Source organism: Dryobates pubescens, chromosome 21, assembly GCF_014839835.1.
Source record: "Dryobates pubescens isolate bDryPub1 chromosome 21, bDryPub1.pri, whole genome shotgun sequence".
Lineage (NCBI taxonomy): Eukaryota > Metazoa > Chordata > Aves > Piciformes > Picidae > Dryobates > Dryobates pubescens.
In genome coordinates, this window is record NC_071632.1 from 8,068,246 (window position 1) to 8,081,721 (window position 13,476).

The 13,476-nt window shown below is 39.8% G+C and overlaps 1 protein-coding gene across 3 annotated transcripts in view; it reads right to left on the reverse strand.

The window, feature by feature from the left end:
- CCNY (cyclin Y) overlaps nucleotides 1–13,476 on the reverse strand; it is a 98,704-nt gene that overhangs the window by 39,114 nt on the left and 46,114 nt on the right. The window contains exons 2-3 of one of the 3 annotated variants that reach the window (XM_054171189.1): nucleotides 6,447–6,521; nucleotides 807–841 (exon numbers count right to left, since the gene is read on the reverse strand). In XM_054171189.1, coding sequence (XP_054027164.1) covers nucleotides 807–841; nucleotides 6,447–6,521 — 110 coding nt within the window. Of the gene's footprint in view, nucleotides 1–806; nucleotides 842–1,986; nucleotides 4,757–6,446; nucleotides 6,522–13,476 lie in introns of those variants that run through there. The other 2 variants (XM_054171190.1, XM_054171191.1) reach the window with 2 other exon arrangements.

The following is a 13,476-nucleotide window of genomic DNA, read 5'->3' on the forward strand; positions in this document are numbered from 1 at the left end:
ATGCAGAGGCTGTAAACCACGTTTCTTTCAGCATCTGTACCAGTTTAAAAACTGAATCACAAAATGATGGTCTATATTTCCAGATAAAATTTTGAGAACTTCTTCCCATCTCACCTTAAAGGTAAATATCATTTGGGAGACAATTAGTTCTTTCCCTCCTGAATTTTACTGAGGCACAACTCCAGATATTTCAGCACAATGCTTAGCAGCACTGGTTCCAGGCGCTTCAGCAGTACAAACAATACCAAATGGGGCAAAGAGCCTGGTCTTGTACATAAAGCAGGCTACAGAGGATTTGCTCTTAGCTTCACCAAGAATTAGATTCAAACAGAAGAGAACTGAAAAATGCCCAGAATACACAAGCATATCAAATCCCACTCTCCATACTCAGCATGTTCCACACGTCAATCCACATTTACATTGCATCAACATCGGTCAGGCACTTCAGAACTTCTGTGTAAATATCAAATGCTGCGGCTCTCTGCCAAAGCAAACTTGCATACAAATGTAATTTAAAGTTTTGAGAGGTTTGGCAAGTCATTTGAAAAACCATACAGACATGTGCAGCTCTTCGTCCCAGGTACCAGTTACCTACATACACTGGTTGTGAGCGCAACACTGTCTTCAAACCACAGATCCATTCCACTAACTCAATAGCCCAGGTCTGTACTTCTGGATCCTGATGCAGAACAGCCACTTGAAGCATCAGCACCCTCTCACCAATACAAGAAATCACGTGTGATAACTTATTAGTGTATAATACAGATAACAAGGAGAAAGCTGCATAGCGAGGCATTTTCACTTACGTGGTTTATATAGAGACTCTTGCGTTTTTCTCTCACTGCAAAAACACAAAATATGATAGAAATATTACATGACTATTTTTCCTGATTAAGCTTCTTATATACCATTTATAATAAAATGAACAGGAGGCTACGTGCAACATTAGAATTGCTTTTGCACTAACCAAGTATATTTATATAACAAACACAGAAGGAACATATATGTGTATGCATAAAGGCATTTGGGCTCACTGGTGTGATGATGGATAAACACTCTCATCCCTTTGGATACTTCACCAGGCATTGATCCTCTTGGGAAAGTTAATATGCAGTAAGCTACAGTCCAAGTTAGCAGCGGATTTGCTGTCTTTTACCAGTTCTCTGTGGGGGTACCCCTGAGCCACCAGTGCCTTCGTGCAAGGTACATTGCTGCAAAGTGGCCTACACTACCTGGCAGGTATGAAAGCACCTAAATAGCTAAACTGCAGAATTAGTAAATTCTCATCATTACTGTGCACTAACTCCCACAGAACAGCCTTGAAACCATATGCATTACATCACAGCCTTCTAGAACGATCAGGTGCAAGCCTGGAACTGTTACTCACGTGGGATATAACAATGAAAATACGTTACTTTGGTGAGTATCAACCAGTCACCACAAGCAAGGGTTGCAAGTCAAAGCCACAACTGGCCAAAATATTCAGAAAATGAAAAGCAGCAACATGAGATAGATGTAGAGAGTCTTAATTGTCAGGCAAATGCTTAATACAGCTGATTAAACATACTCAATTTTTTTTAAAGCACTTTCCCCACTCACCCCATAGAGAGCCTGTGGAGCTCTGTTCCAGTGAAAATACCACAGCATTTAGGATACAAGTCTGCAGGCAACTAACACATAAATCAAACTGCAGGATTAAAATACGAATGGTTTCATGCTGTAGGTGAATAAATGCACCTTGGTGCACCATGATTTGAAAGCTATGCAACCCAATGCACTTAGCAAAATAAGCATGTTGATAATGGTGGAATAGCCTCTCCATTCCCTGTTGGATGAGAAGCCATAACTTAGTCATTTTTAATTATTTTTTTTTTCTAATAAGCAAGCAATCTCACATAACCAAGGCTGTATGTGTGAATACTGTGAAGCAATTGCATTCAATGCAGACATAAAATGAAAAGAAGAAAAACTTTAAAAATTCCTTACATAATTTTCCTCCCAGGGAGCAGAAAGGAGAATCACACATGACAGATGTTAGCCATGTCACTTAGTACATGCTCAGATCCACAATTATGGACATTGTACAAGACACAGAATTAAATAGGAACAGCAGGCAAATTCTGGTTATCTAGTAAATAGTTAAACTGCTTGAAATCCTGCTAAAAGACTGCACTACACTTAAGTACCGCACGCTGTATTTATCACCAGCAAGGGATAAGTAATCAAGTGGGGAAACAGCAAAACGTTGGTAGATACTTCCAGGAACAGCCGAAGGATTTGTCTAGTAGTGCACACTGCAATGGACAGGCAGCAAACAAATCTGATAAGCTGCAAGTAAACCTAACAGAGTACATAACTGAAAATTGAAAACCTATTAACTGTGCTCAAAACTTCTCAGTTAAGTGTTTAAGTGTTTAAATCACAATTTTACCACATACAAAGTTCTTATGGACAAAATCCTATGAAGTCAGCCTGCAAATACACTTCAAATTCCATTGTAATAATCTCTTTTCCCCACCTTAGTTTTATTTTTTTCCCTTGTATCCAATATTCAGTTCCCCAAGAAAGTACAGTCATCTATTTACCAAAGCAAGATGATCACTCACAGCTCATTCCCAATCCCTATTTCCAGTCTCCAGAAGAACATATTAATGTATTTACACACACACCTCCCTTCTCCCTGCTCAAGCACTACTCGTGCTGCGTGTTCTTCTAAGCACCACACTGACCTCCTTTCTCCTATTTTCTCATGTAACAGAAATTCAGTTAGCTGGGATCCTCCAGTGAAGGACTACAAGCAGTCAGCTGTGCTTCTGAGCTTCTGGCTTGCCCTGCCAAAGTGCCAAGGCTCACCTCTTTCCAGAACATATGCCAATGGGGAAATCAGGCAGAGCAGAAATCCACTTTGTCACGACTGCTCTCTTGCGTGACCCCAACCCTCTCTTCAAACAAGACACTTACGCACAGAGCCAAAGACCTCTTCTGTTAAGCTAAAATCACTTGGCTTCAGCCAGTGTAAAGATAATTTGCACTGCTCACACAGCACAGACCAGAACATAGAGCTATCATTAACTGTCATTTTGTAGCATAAACTCCTAACTGCAATTCCAGGCTTCTGGCTTTCAAGCATGAGAGTTTGACGAAACGAAGCCGAGCAGCTTTAGGGCCAGTTTAAACAATTAGATTTCTGCTTTCTTCCTAACATTTTAAAACATGAAAGTTGGAATGGAACTCTTCAACTGGAAAATGAGATGCTGCCAAATGGTCTACATTTTCCTCATTTCAAGGTTAATGACCTGTTCCTACTTTTGCAGGCACTTTTAGCTGCTGTTGTTGAACTTTTGGAATAGGAGGAAAATGAGTTCTCCTGAAATAAAAGGGAGTGAGGACATACATACATACACATACACCTGTGTGTTTATGTAGGTGTATATTTTTCACTGAGCTGCAAAATAAACTTTCTTTGTGCAATGTCTACAGGACCACCTTAATGGTACCCACATCAGGAGCGAAGACGAAATCCTTAAGGATTACATCACCAAAATGTCTCACATTGGAAATAATTTCTGGTTTATCTGAGTCAGAAGGCTGGTCCTAGTTAACATTAAAGAGTAAGTGCAGGTTACTTCTATCCACTATATAAATACAGCTTCAAAAATCTTCTTTGTCTGAAGCCCATTGTTGCATCGATACTGCAAAATTTAGGAAGTGCATTGAATATATAAAGCCTCATGTCAGTTAGGAGGGGTGGACAACTGTAACCCACTTACAGGAAAGACCATCAGCAGCACCTCAAAGGCAACTGTTGCCCTCATGCAAAGAAAGGAAGTTACATTATTAGAGTGCTAAGGTTTGGAAACCCTGGCTTAACTACAACCACACACTAAACAGTGTACGGCTTTTCAGTCAGGTAGATCATCCTGCTTCAGAGGCCAAACTTAGTAAACAAGGGAGAACTTGGACTCCAAGAAGTTAAAGACATAAAAGATGATACTCTTTACTAGTTACCTGGGCAGGGAGAGCTACTCATGTAACACTCAACACCTAGAAACTTCCCACAAAGAGTTAGAAACATTTAGCAAAGCCACTTTCACTATGAATTGAATTAATTTTATTATGTCTTCAACTTTCCTGAAGATTCACTGAACTCTCAAATAATTAAGAATGCATTCAGACTACCAACTAAGAAGGAGAGGACATATGTAGATGCTTAGCATAGCATCCAAGCTTCAGGTAACAATTCAGATTACATAATATCCAGAGTTGTCACATTCTGTCTCACCATATTTGGGGTGGTCACAAGCAGCTCGAGCACAGCTCCTCTGTCAGGACAGTATGACAGGATTACTAGTGAGACTGAAAGAGTACAGGGCTAATAGAAAGCCCAATGTGGAACTGCCTGAAGGTAACATCACCAACTCACTCTAGCACATAAGGATGGACTCGGCCACTTCCCATTATAGAAACATGTGATGCACACTCCAGTCACAGGCAGATCCTGGGTAAAACCTTGAGTGCTGATGCCACTCAACTCTCCAATACATGTCTTTTAAGTGTCTGCAGCTCTATCTATAAAAATATTTTCACATGCAAGCAACATGAAGATTTGCCAGCCCAACATTACACGAGTAATGGAGAGAAGTAGTTACATGTCCACATTAGGTCTTTTCAACACTGCCAGCTCAACTCTTCCCTTCTACATTGTCTAAAGTAGTCTTGGAAGTCCCCTAGACTCCACAGCAGGCTGCCTGCACACCATTTAAAAAAAAAAAAAATCAACCCAGTATTTTTCCCTTAACAAGCACTTTATTGCATTTTGGTGTTAGGCAACATCCTTGAATAGTGTGGTAACTCCTACCGCACACTTGGTTCCACAATGGGCCCAAAGTACAGCCAGGTAAAAAGCTTACTACTGTGAGTTTTCCCACCAGAACTGGATGGTTCTTAGCAATACATCAGTAGGCAAATGTATGCAGAATATTTTTTTACATACAAGCAAAACAATCTTTGGACTTTTTCCACCATGATCAAGGATGGCTAAACAGATCTTACACTTCTCTTAACATTTCTATATTGTTTCACTACATTTTCTCACTCCAAAATAAGTTCTTCACATTACTTAAACTAGAATAAAGATTCATAAACCAACTCTAGAATGGGTGCAAACTGTCATTAAAAAAAAAAAAAGCTAACAGTTAATTCCATAATGCAATAAATTAACCACTGTTACTACAAGTCAGAATATCATCAGGCCTAGTAAACATTTTAGCTGTTGGATTTGGGATTTGTTTTGTTTGTTCTTTCAACAAGCTGTAACAAGAAACAGGTAGCATCCATATGGGATTACACAGTCTCAAAACACTATAAAAACACTACAAAACAGACATCAGTCTTCATAATACAGTATACTATGAAAATACTGTCATATTCATTTTACAGACTACTAAATCAGATTAGAATGGTAAATCACATCCGAAAGCACCTAATAAGGTATTGACAGAACAAGAGCTGAATTCAGACGGACAATCCGAAGGGCAAAAGAGGTACTTACATAATCAACTCTTCAATCAGGGGCTAAATGTAAATCCTCTTTGTTCTAGCCATACTCAAACATTAGCAAAAAATACACAGTAAGTGAAAACTGCATTTATTTTCTTTTTAAGCAGTGTGTTTGACAGTGCAGTTTACTATGTGAAAAACAGCATTTATAGGCAGCAGAAGGAAGGACAAAGAATTGATATTGAAGAGTCAGTATTACAGTGCAGGAACTGCTTTGAAAGTCTTGGTAGAAAATAATGTGGTTTGCATTGATTATTCATCTACTTCTAAACCAATGTGTCACACATGTCCAACAGGGAATGAAAGCCAGAATAAATGGCTTTTATTCCACTAACTCTATCAAGAAGCTTGCTTAACAGATTGAACTCCAGAGGGATCATTTTGTCTATGAAAAAGAAATAAAAATTCAAACACATGATTATACAAAATCCATAATGAGTGAGGAAGAGAGACTGTTTGTGTGGGTTGGGGTTGTTTTGTTATTAAAATCCAGTACTGAGCTCATTGACAGCATCAGCTATGTCAGAAGGAAGTCTGGATCATCTTCTTAGCCAATGTTAACTGGCATTTTCTCAAGAAAATACTCCCCACACATTTCCCAGAAGTGGGGCCTAACATTCAGAGTTTAAAAAACACCCAACAGTTACACACACACACATGGATTTAGGGAAAATATCATTACATTTAATCCAAACGTGCACCTTCTACTGCCAGCCTGACAAAACAATGAACTAAAGACGTGACTTCTTTTAACTCTAACGTGATGCCTATAAAAGCCTCTCTCTTTTTTTTTCTTTTCTTTTTGAAGAGGAATTGTAAATTAAACCCTAATAAAGGGTTTAGAGATAACTGCAATAGCAAATACTGTAATAAATTCAGTAACCTACCATCTGTTTGTGATTTACTGAGAAATATCGTACTGGCCCGTGGATGATCTGATGGGTTGAATTCCATGTTCAAATCTAGGAAGAAAGAAAGAATAGCACAAAACCATTTAGGATTATCCAATGGCACACAGAGATTTTCTCATTCTTTTTAGCAAGACCAAGTTTACATACTTAAGGAGCAACTGGAAAACAAAATCCATCTCAAGGCCCACTTTTTTATCCTTCTTCACACAAGTGGCTCTTTTTGGCATGCAAATCATTTGCATCAACACAGCTTTGGGATTAGGCTTCATTTCTAAGGGCTGCTTTGGATTAAAATAGATAAAGCATCTTAAAAAGTTTGTACACACGGTCAGGAATTATCCATTTACCGTCAGTTCCATCCCACCATGCCCCAAAGCCATTGCTAAGCATAGGAACACAGCTTGTTATATGTAGTTAGAGAAGAAGTAAGTATTATAAAACAAATATGCAACCCTCTGTAGATAGATGAGTTTCCAGGATTAGATGTGATTAAAATAAGCACTTATTGCAGCTGAAGGTAAACAAGTTAAGTCTAGGCCAGAGCATTTGAAACAGGCAAGATTACAAAAACTTGGAACTTTCCCGATACTTCGCAGATGAACATAATCCCTGCTGCCACAGCTTCTTAAAAATCAACCCCCAAACCAGTCCTAAAAACACTCACCAGCTTAAAGATTCAAGTCTATCAGAGCTTGTACAAAATGCTACAAATGTTATTTTCCCTATCAAGGTGAAAATCCATCGAATTTACTTGTTCCCAAATTCCACTTCACTACCAATTTGTCAAAACTCTTTTATGCCTGCATCCACTTGAAAGCCTGCTACTAAAAATAGCACATCATTTTTTATCATTTCCCTGCTCTGCCACTGTGGCTATCTTAACCTTGGTTCTCTTATGGCCTCTTGATCTCTAGATACACATTCTCTTGTATTTGAGGCGGGTATTTATGTGAGACTACACATGAGCACTGATGTTTATCTTCTGTGATTGCCCCAAACTTTCTGTATTTCTCTCTTCCTATGTTCCCCTGTTCCTTCACCATCCATCACCATGCTCTCTTCTCTCTTTCCCTTTTATTTTCTAATTTACTAGATCTCCCACTTCCCTGCTTTTTCCTCCTGAACACCTCGTAACAAATGTACTTTCTCTTGGCATTTTTCCCCTTTATGCTTTCTAGTTTCCCATTTCCTCTCCCTGCATCCTGCAGCCCATGAGATGAGCAACCTGATACACTGCTGCTACCTGGACATCACTTCTGGAATAAACATGATCTTCCTTCTTACAAGGAAGAACTTAGAAACACCATTCCTTAGGTGAAAAGGGGGCTTAGTGTTATTATTATTAGTATTACCAAAGCCATAGAGGATAAGAAATCTGGAAATCATGGGAAAGTAATTTTGATTCTCCCAGAAACCAGTCTTTTCAGCCAAGTTTGGTGAAGATTCTAGGAATTAAGTTGGACATATGGAAGAAGTTCTTTACAACGAGAATGGTAAAATACTGGAACATGTTGCCCAGGGATATGGTTGAGGCACAAGATCAGATTAGATCTAATTGGCGATGTCCCTGATGACTGCAGGGGGGCTGGACAAGATGATCTTTGAGGGTCCCTTTCAACCTAATGCGACCTGTGACTCTGTGAATGTCATCTTGCTACTAGGAGTTCTGACTTGAAGGACTGTTACTTTCAGTATTTTATTTAGACATAGAGAAGAAAGCAAAACATAAACACAGAAAGCCATCTAATGAGCGAGACAATGCTGGAAAAGACTATTTTCCATTTCAGGGTAGTTTTTCCATTAAGATGAATGCAAGAAGCAATTCACAAAGTAAAGAGTATTCAGCATTTGAAAATGGCAAAATGCATTGTCTTTCATCATCATCTTCTATCAAACAAAAATTGTCTTTTTGTGTTTTAAAACCACTAGAGATAATTTTTTTAATCCATCATTTGAAGTACAGCAATACAAGTTCAAACAACAACACGGGATCAGCAACATGAAACTGATCTCAGCTTATAAAACACTCCCCCTAAACAGACAAGCATTCCTTTCCTTCAGGCTTAGAAAATCATCTGCTCAGGAAGCAATAACAACCCAGTACAGCTTTACAGTCTGCTTGCAGGGCTGAAAAGAAATTGCCACATCTTGCAGTCAAGTTGCAACTCTTTAAGGTTGCTGAGTTATAAAAAGCTGTCATTCAGAAGCAGTAAACCAACAGAGGACTTAAAGTCCTTCTGAAAAAAGTATGACCCACCAAAAAGCACTAGCCCTCGGATAAACTATTATTGTTCTGACAGGAGCTGAAAGAAGGCCAAAGAAATCCAATCTCAGCAGCTGAGGAGCCCAGGCCAGGGATTTTTGAACCATCTTGGGAGGTGCAGCTACTTGCTGCCAGGCAGTGGCTGTAGCTCCTTCCCACCGCTGAACCCCACAAACCACCATACATCTTCTCCACACATTCCTTCTCTCACATCCTGGATGCCCTGCACAGAAAACACACCCATCTGTCTCTCTCAAACTGCCTGCACAGAAATCAGGAGAACTTGGGTGTGGGGAGCAGAAAGGCTGACAGCACAGGGTGGCCAGAAGAAAAGTGCTGCTGAGAGGCTGGTTCCCTTGAGGAACAGCACAGGTCTCATGGTCCTGAAGGCAGGAGAAAGCCCCATTTAGTGTCTGCAACTTGATCACTCCCAGCTCCTCCAGAAAAAAAGCACTAAATCAGAGCACCTCAGACTACCTGCAGACCACATCACTCCATGCCACCACTGCTGGCACACAGGAACATCAGAATGGATGAAGTTTCACAATATGCAAGGAAGATTTCTGTCTCTGGTTGACCTTGGATGTCTTAATTTATTGTCCCAATTGCAAACAAATGCCTTTTGGACAACAAATTCCTGCCAGTTAGACACCAGAAACTGTTTTACAGAATGAAGAGATGGAATGATACACAAATATCTCACCACCAAAGATGAGGGGCAAGTCCATAGTTATAAATGCATGCAAATATACTTAAGATTGCATTCTTCTTCTTGCTTAGTAGGATGCCAAAATTAACAATTATGTTAAGGAGCATTCCAATTTATCACACTGAAATAAATTCACACACTCTCCAAGTGCAGGGGAAGGTGGGGGGGAGGAGGAAGAGTGGATTTTGCATATACCTTAATTTGGTATGTAATTGTGCTGAAGTTTAAGACAACTCTGAGAAGACCACAATGATGTTCACCTTACCCACTGCAAGAGAGGTCGTTTCCAAAGATACAGTAGCTGCCTTCAAATATATTCATAAAAAGAAGCAAACTGTAAAATAGTTCAAGTTTCAGACATAGGCTAAAACCCAGGCAAAGTTTTAAATCTCAAAACAAGACTTCAAAAAGCATCATGGAGACTAAAAATACTGAATACAGCCAGTCTGCACTTCTGCAAAGGGTAAGAAGACATTGCAGATGAGAGTAGAAGAGAGCTTCAAGAATGACTGAAGGACTGCAGAAAATGCCTTCTAATGAGAGTCTGAGTTCAAACTGTTTAGCTGATGAAAAAGGGAAACCAGGAGACGTCTGTACGTCAGCTGTACCTTCACAGGGGGAGAAAACCAAGTATTAAAAGCTCCCTCTAATCTGGCAGGCAGCATAACAAAAACAGTGGAAAATGAAGGAAGAAAGATTGTAATTATGAACTTGAATGAAAAAAGGGAGGCTAATTAAGCACTAAAGCTCTGCACTGAAGGAATATGCTCTCAACTTATTTTCATGCTTTTCCTTTTCTAGAAGATTCCTTCAGACAAACATCTTCAGGCTTTAGTCCAGCACAAGTATTTAGGCTCAATTTAAGAACAACTACATGCAAGTTACTGCCTTATGATTCATATGCAGGTCAGATCAGATGATCCCATGGGCTTCTAGCCTAAGCTCTATAAAATCTTTAGAAATAGTAATATTTAAATTATTAAGCACAGAACCTCAGCAAATCCCAGTGGCACATTTGTAAACTTTCTAAAACTGCACCAAACTCTGCTGCAGTACTTCAGAACAAGCTATGTTTGCAGACTTGTGGTTAGAATACATCACGCAAGATAAAACCAGAAAAGGACAAGACAAAATTTTAGTAAGAGAAAGAATGATTTCTTCAACTCATGAACGTATTGAGACAGGCACCAGAAGAAGATGAAGGATGGGTGCCGTAGCAGCTAAGTCCTGAGCAACATGTATCAAAGTTTTTGCCATGACACAAACAGGAAAACCCAACACAGTGGCTGCTTTTATAATAGTGTATGTGGGATGCAGCACAGGCAGCAGGTCTGAAAACGTGTTTATTCTATCAGAAAAATAAGATGTTGTTTCCTTCCTTTTGAACAATGAAACTTCTGTAAGTTTGCACTGCTATAGCTCTGATGCAGATTCAAGAATGGACTACAATCTAAACTGAGTGAAACACTTGGTCTGAAATAATCTGGTGAAATTACTTTCCTTCCTTCCCTTCACTCTGGGACCACAAGCTCTCACTGCCACCGAATGGCCACTGCTACCATTAAGGAAAGAGAGCGTGTCACATATTAGTTTAATGACCTATTGTACACTTCAAAATGAAATCAATCCATGTTTCTTTGGCCCAGAAGGCTTTTGGATTTTATTAGTTATTCAAAGGGATTTCATGTCTATGCAGGGCATGTCACAGAGGAACCTGCAGCTGACCCGGCACTACATAAATTCCTTAACTTCTTTGCCATCTTTTCTCCACCCACAATCTGACATTACAGAACAACTGCCTGGTATGGCCTGGTAGGTGGAAAACAACAAAAGGTGCTTACCAAGAAATTAGAAGAATGCGAGCAATGAGCCATGTTTAAGCCCTACAGGGTTCTAGGCAGTGTGTTGAAAGGGAAGAGAAAACAATTGCCACAGGAGCAGAAGGAAAGGGAAACACAAGTGACCTGAAGGAAGGGAAAGGCTTTCAGAGACACACCAAGGGCAGAGCTTTCCCTGCGCCCTGATGTGTGTGGGGAACAGCACGACTGTGTCTCATTTCCCAGCAGGACAGAAGATGTTATTTCTCCAGCTAGTAGAAAGAGTGAAATTGTTGCTCCAGCACCTAGTGTACCAGCCCATACAAAAGAGCTGGTGGCATCTGTGGGAAGAGAAACAGAAAAAACACTTTCCAGGAGCAGACCAGGTGATGAGTTTCCCCAGTGCTGAACCTAGGAAAAGCTGCTGAAATAAATTTCAAAACTCTCACTTTTACTCTGGTGGGCTGCTCTCCTCTAGTACCAGCAATTACAGTTAAATGCAATGACAACATTCCCTTAAACATGACCTTACTGTAATTCCCTGAGGAATCGGTAAGAGCTAAATGGATACCTCAGCTGAGACAATCTTCCTCATCTTTCCATAATCAAATGAAGCAAAAAACCAAAGATAAAGAAGACTGAAGAGCACAGACAGAAGACTAAAGGAAGCACTCTCTCACTATTATTATCATCCATTTTCTTGGACTCTAAATCACCATAGTTTATGCAAAGAAGCCACAACACAACCTTACATTTGTCTCCAAAACAAAATAAGACTGCATTTTACAGGCTGGTTTCACTTGGTAATAACAATAGCTGTATCTGCTTTTACACTAAAGCTTCTGAGATGTGTTCAGGCCTCTGATTGTCTTCATGGCCTCCTCTGGACCTACTCCAACAGTTTGATATCCTGCTTGTGTTGGGGAACTCAGAATTTCTTTGAAGCCAACTTTAATGTTTTCAATACTTCACAGTTCTCTATCTCTATATACACTGAAAGAGGAAAATTTGCATCTTGACTCTTAAAATTGAATCAGAGTAGTTTATGAGAGACTTAAAAGTGAACAGATTTAAAATGTCACTAGACAAACAAATATTGTCTAGTAGGGACTGTAAATTGAAGCTGAACCACAAGTCTGTACAATCCAACCTGTAATTTTAGAACGAAAAAAAAATTCCTTGGATATTAGATCAAACTTCTTCACTGGAAGGATTCTCAAAAAACCTGCAACAGGCTCCTCAGGGAGGTGGTTGAATCCTCATCTCTGGAGGAGTTTAAAGGACTCAGATTTGTGGTGCTGTGGGATGCAGTTTAGCACCAGACTTGATAGAGTTGGACTCAATGATCTTAAAGGGCTTCGCCAACCAAAACGATTCTATAGTTCTGTAATTCTGTATCAGATCTGCTACTAGAAGTTTCAGCTCCTGCCACTCAAAACAGGACACAACCACAGCATGAAGATTTATCAGCACCAGAGCATAAGATTTATCTGTACCTTTTCACAGTGCTCCATGGCTGGTGTAAGCAGCCGCTAACCCACCCCAAAGGAGAGCATCTCTCAGCTGTGTTACTGCCTGCAGTATTCTTGGAAAAATGAATGTTACTGATGATGTTCCAGTACACTTCAACAGAGATTATGAAAAGAAAAGAAAGTTGGAAATTGGAAGGCTTTCAGGAGGCAGTTGGCTGGAGGGGTAAACTCCTTCAGGTTTGGCTAGGTCTCTGGAAAAACTTGGATGTGATCTTTGCTACCCTGGAGCTATGGTGTTCTCTGTGCACCATTCCAAGCAAACAACGGGCATGACATTTCTCAGCAAGTTCTAATTACATGGTGACTCTGTTCCAGGCTCTGCTCTGCTCTTGGCCTTTGAGGGAGACACAGAGATAGTTCATCAATATAAGGAGCCCTCTGTGGCAAATAATACTTGTTTCTGTAGTTACTCCTGACCAGTCAGCCAAGTTGCAACACAGAGCAGTTCTCACGGACACAGCTGTATTTATTTTCTCTTCTAGAAGGAAAATCACATATAAAACTTTGCAGAGAACAAGACTGAGCAAGGTTCATACCCAGGGGTTTTATTTCTGTATCAATTTTCAGGCTTAGCATTGCTTTCACAGCAATCTCTCCCAACAAACCAGACACATCTCAAGAGCAAGTGAAATCATCTTGCATTATCTGAAGTATAAGTCTCTTCCTTAAGATCATCTTACATTGA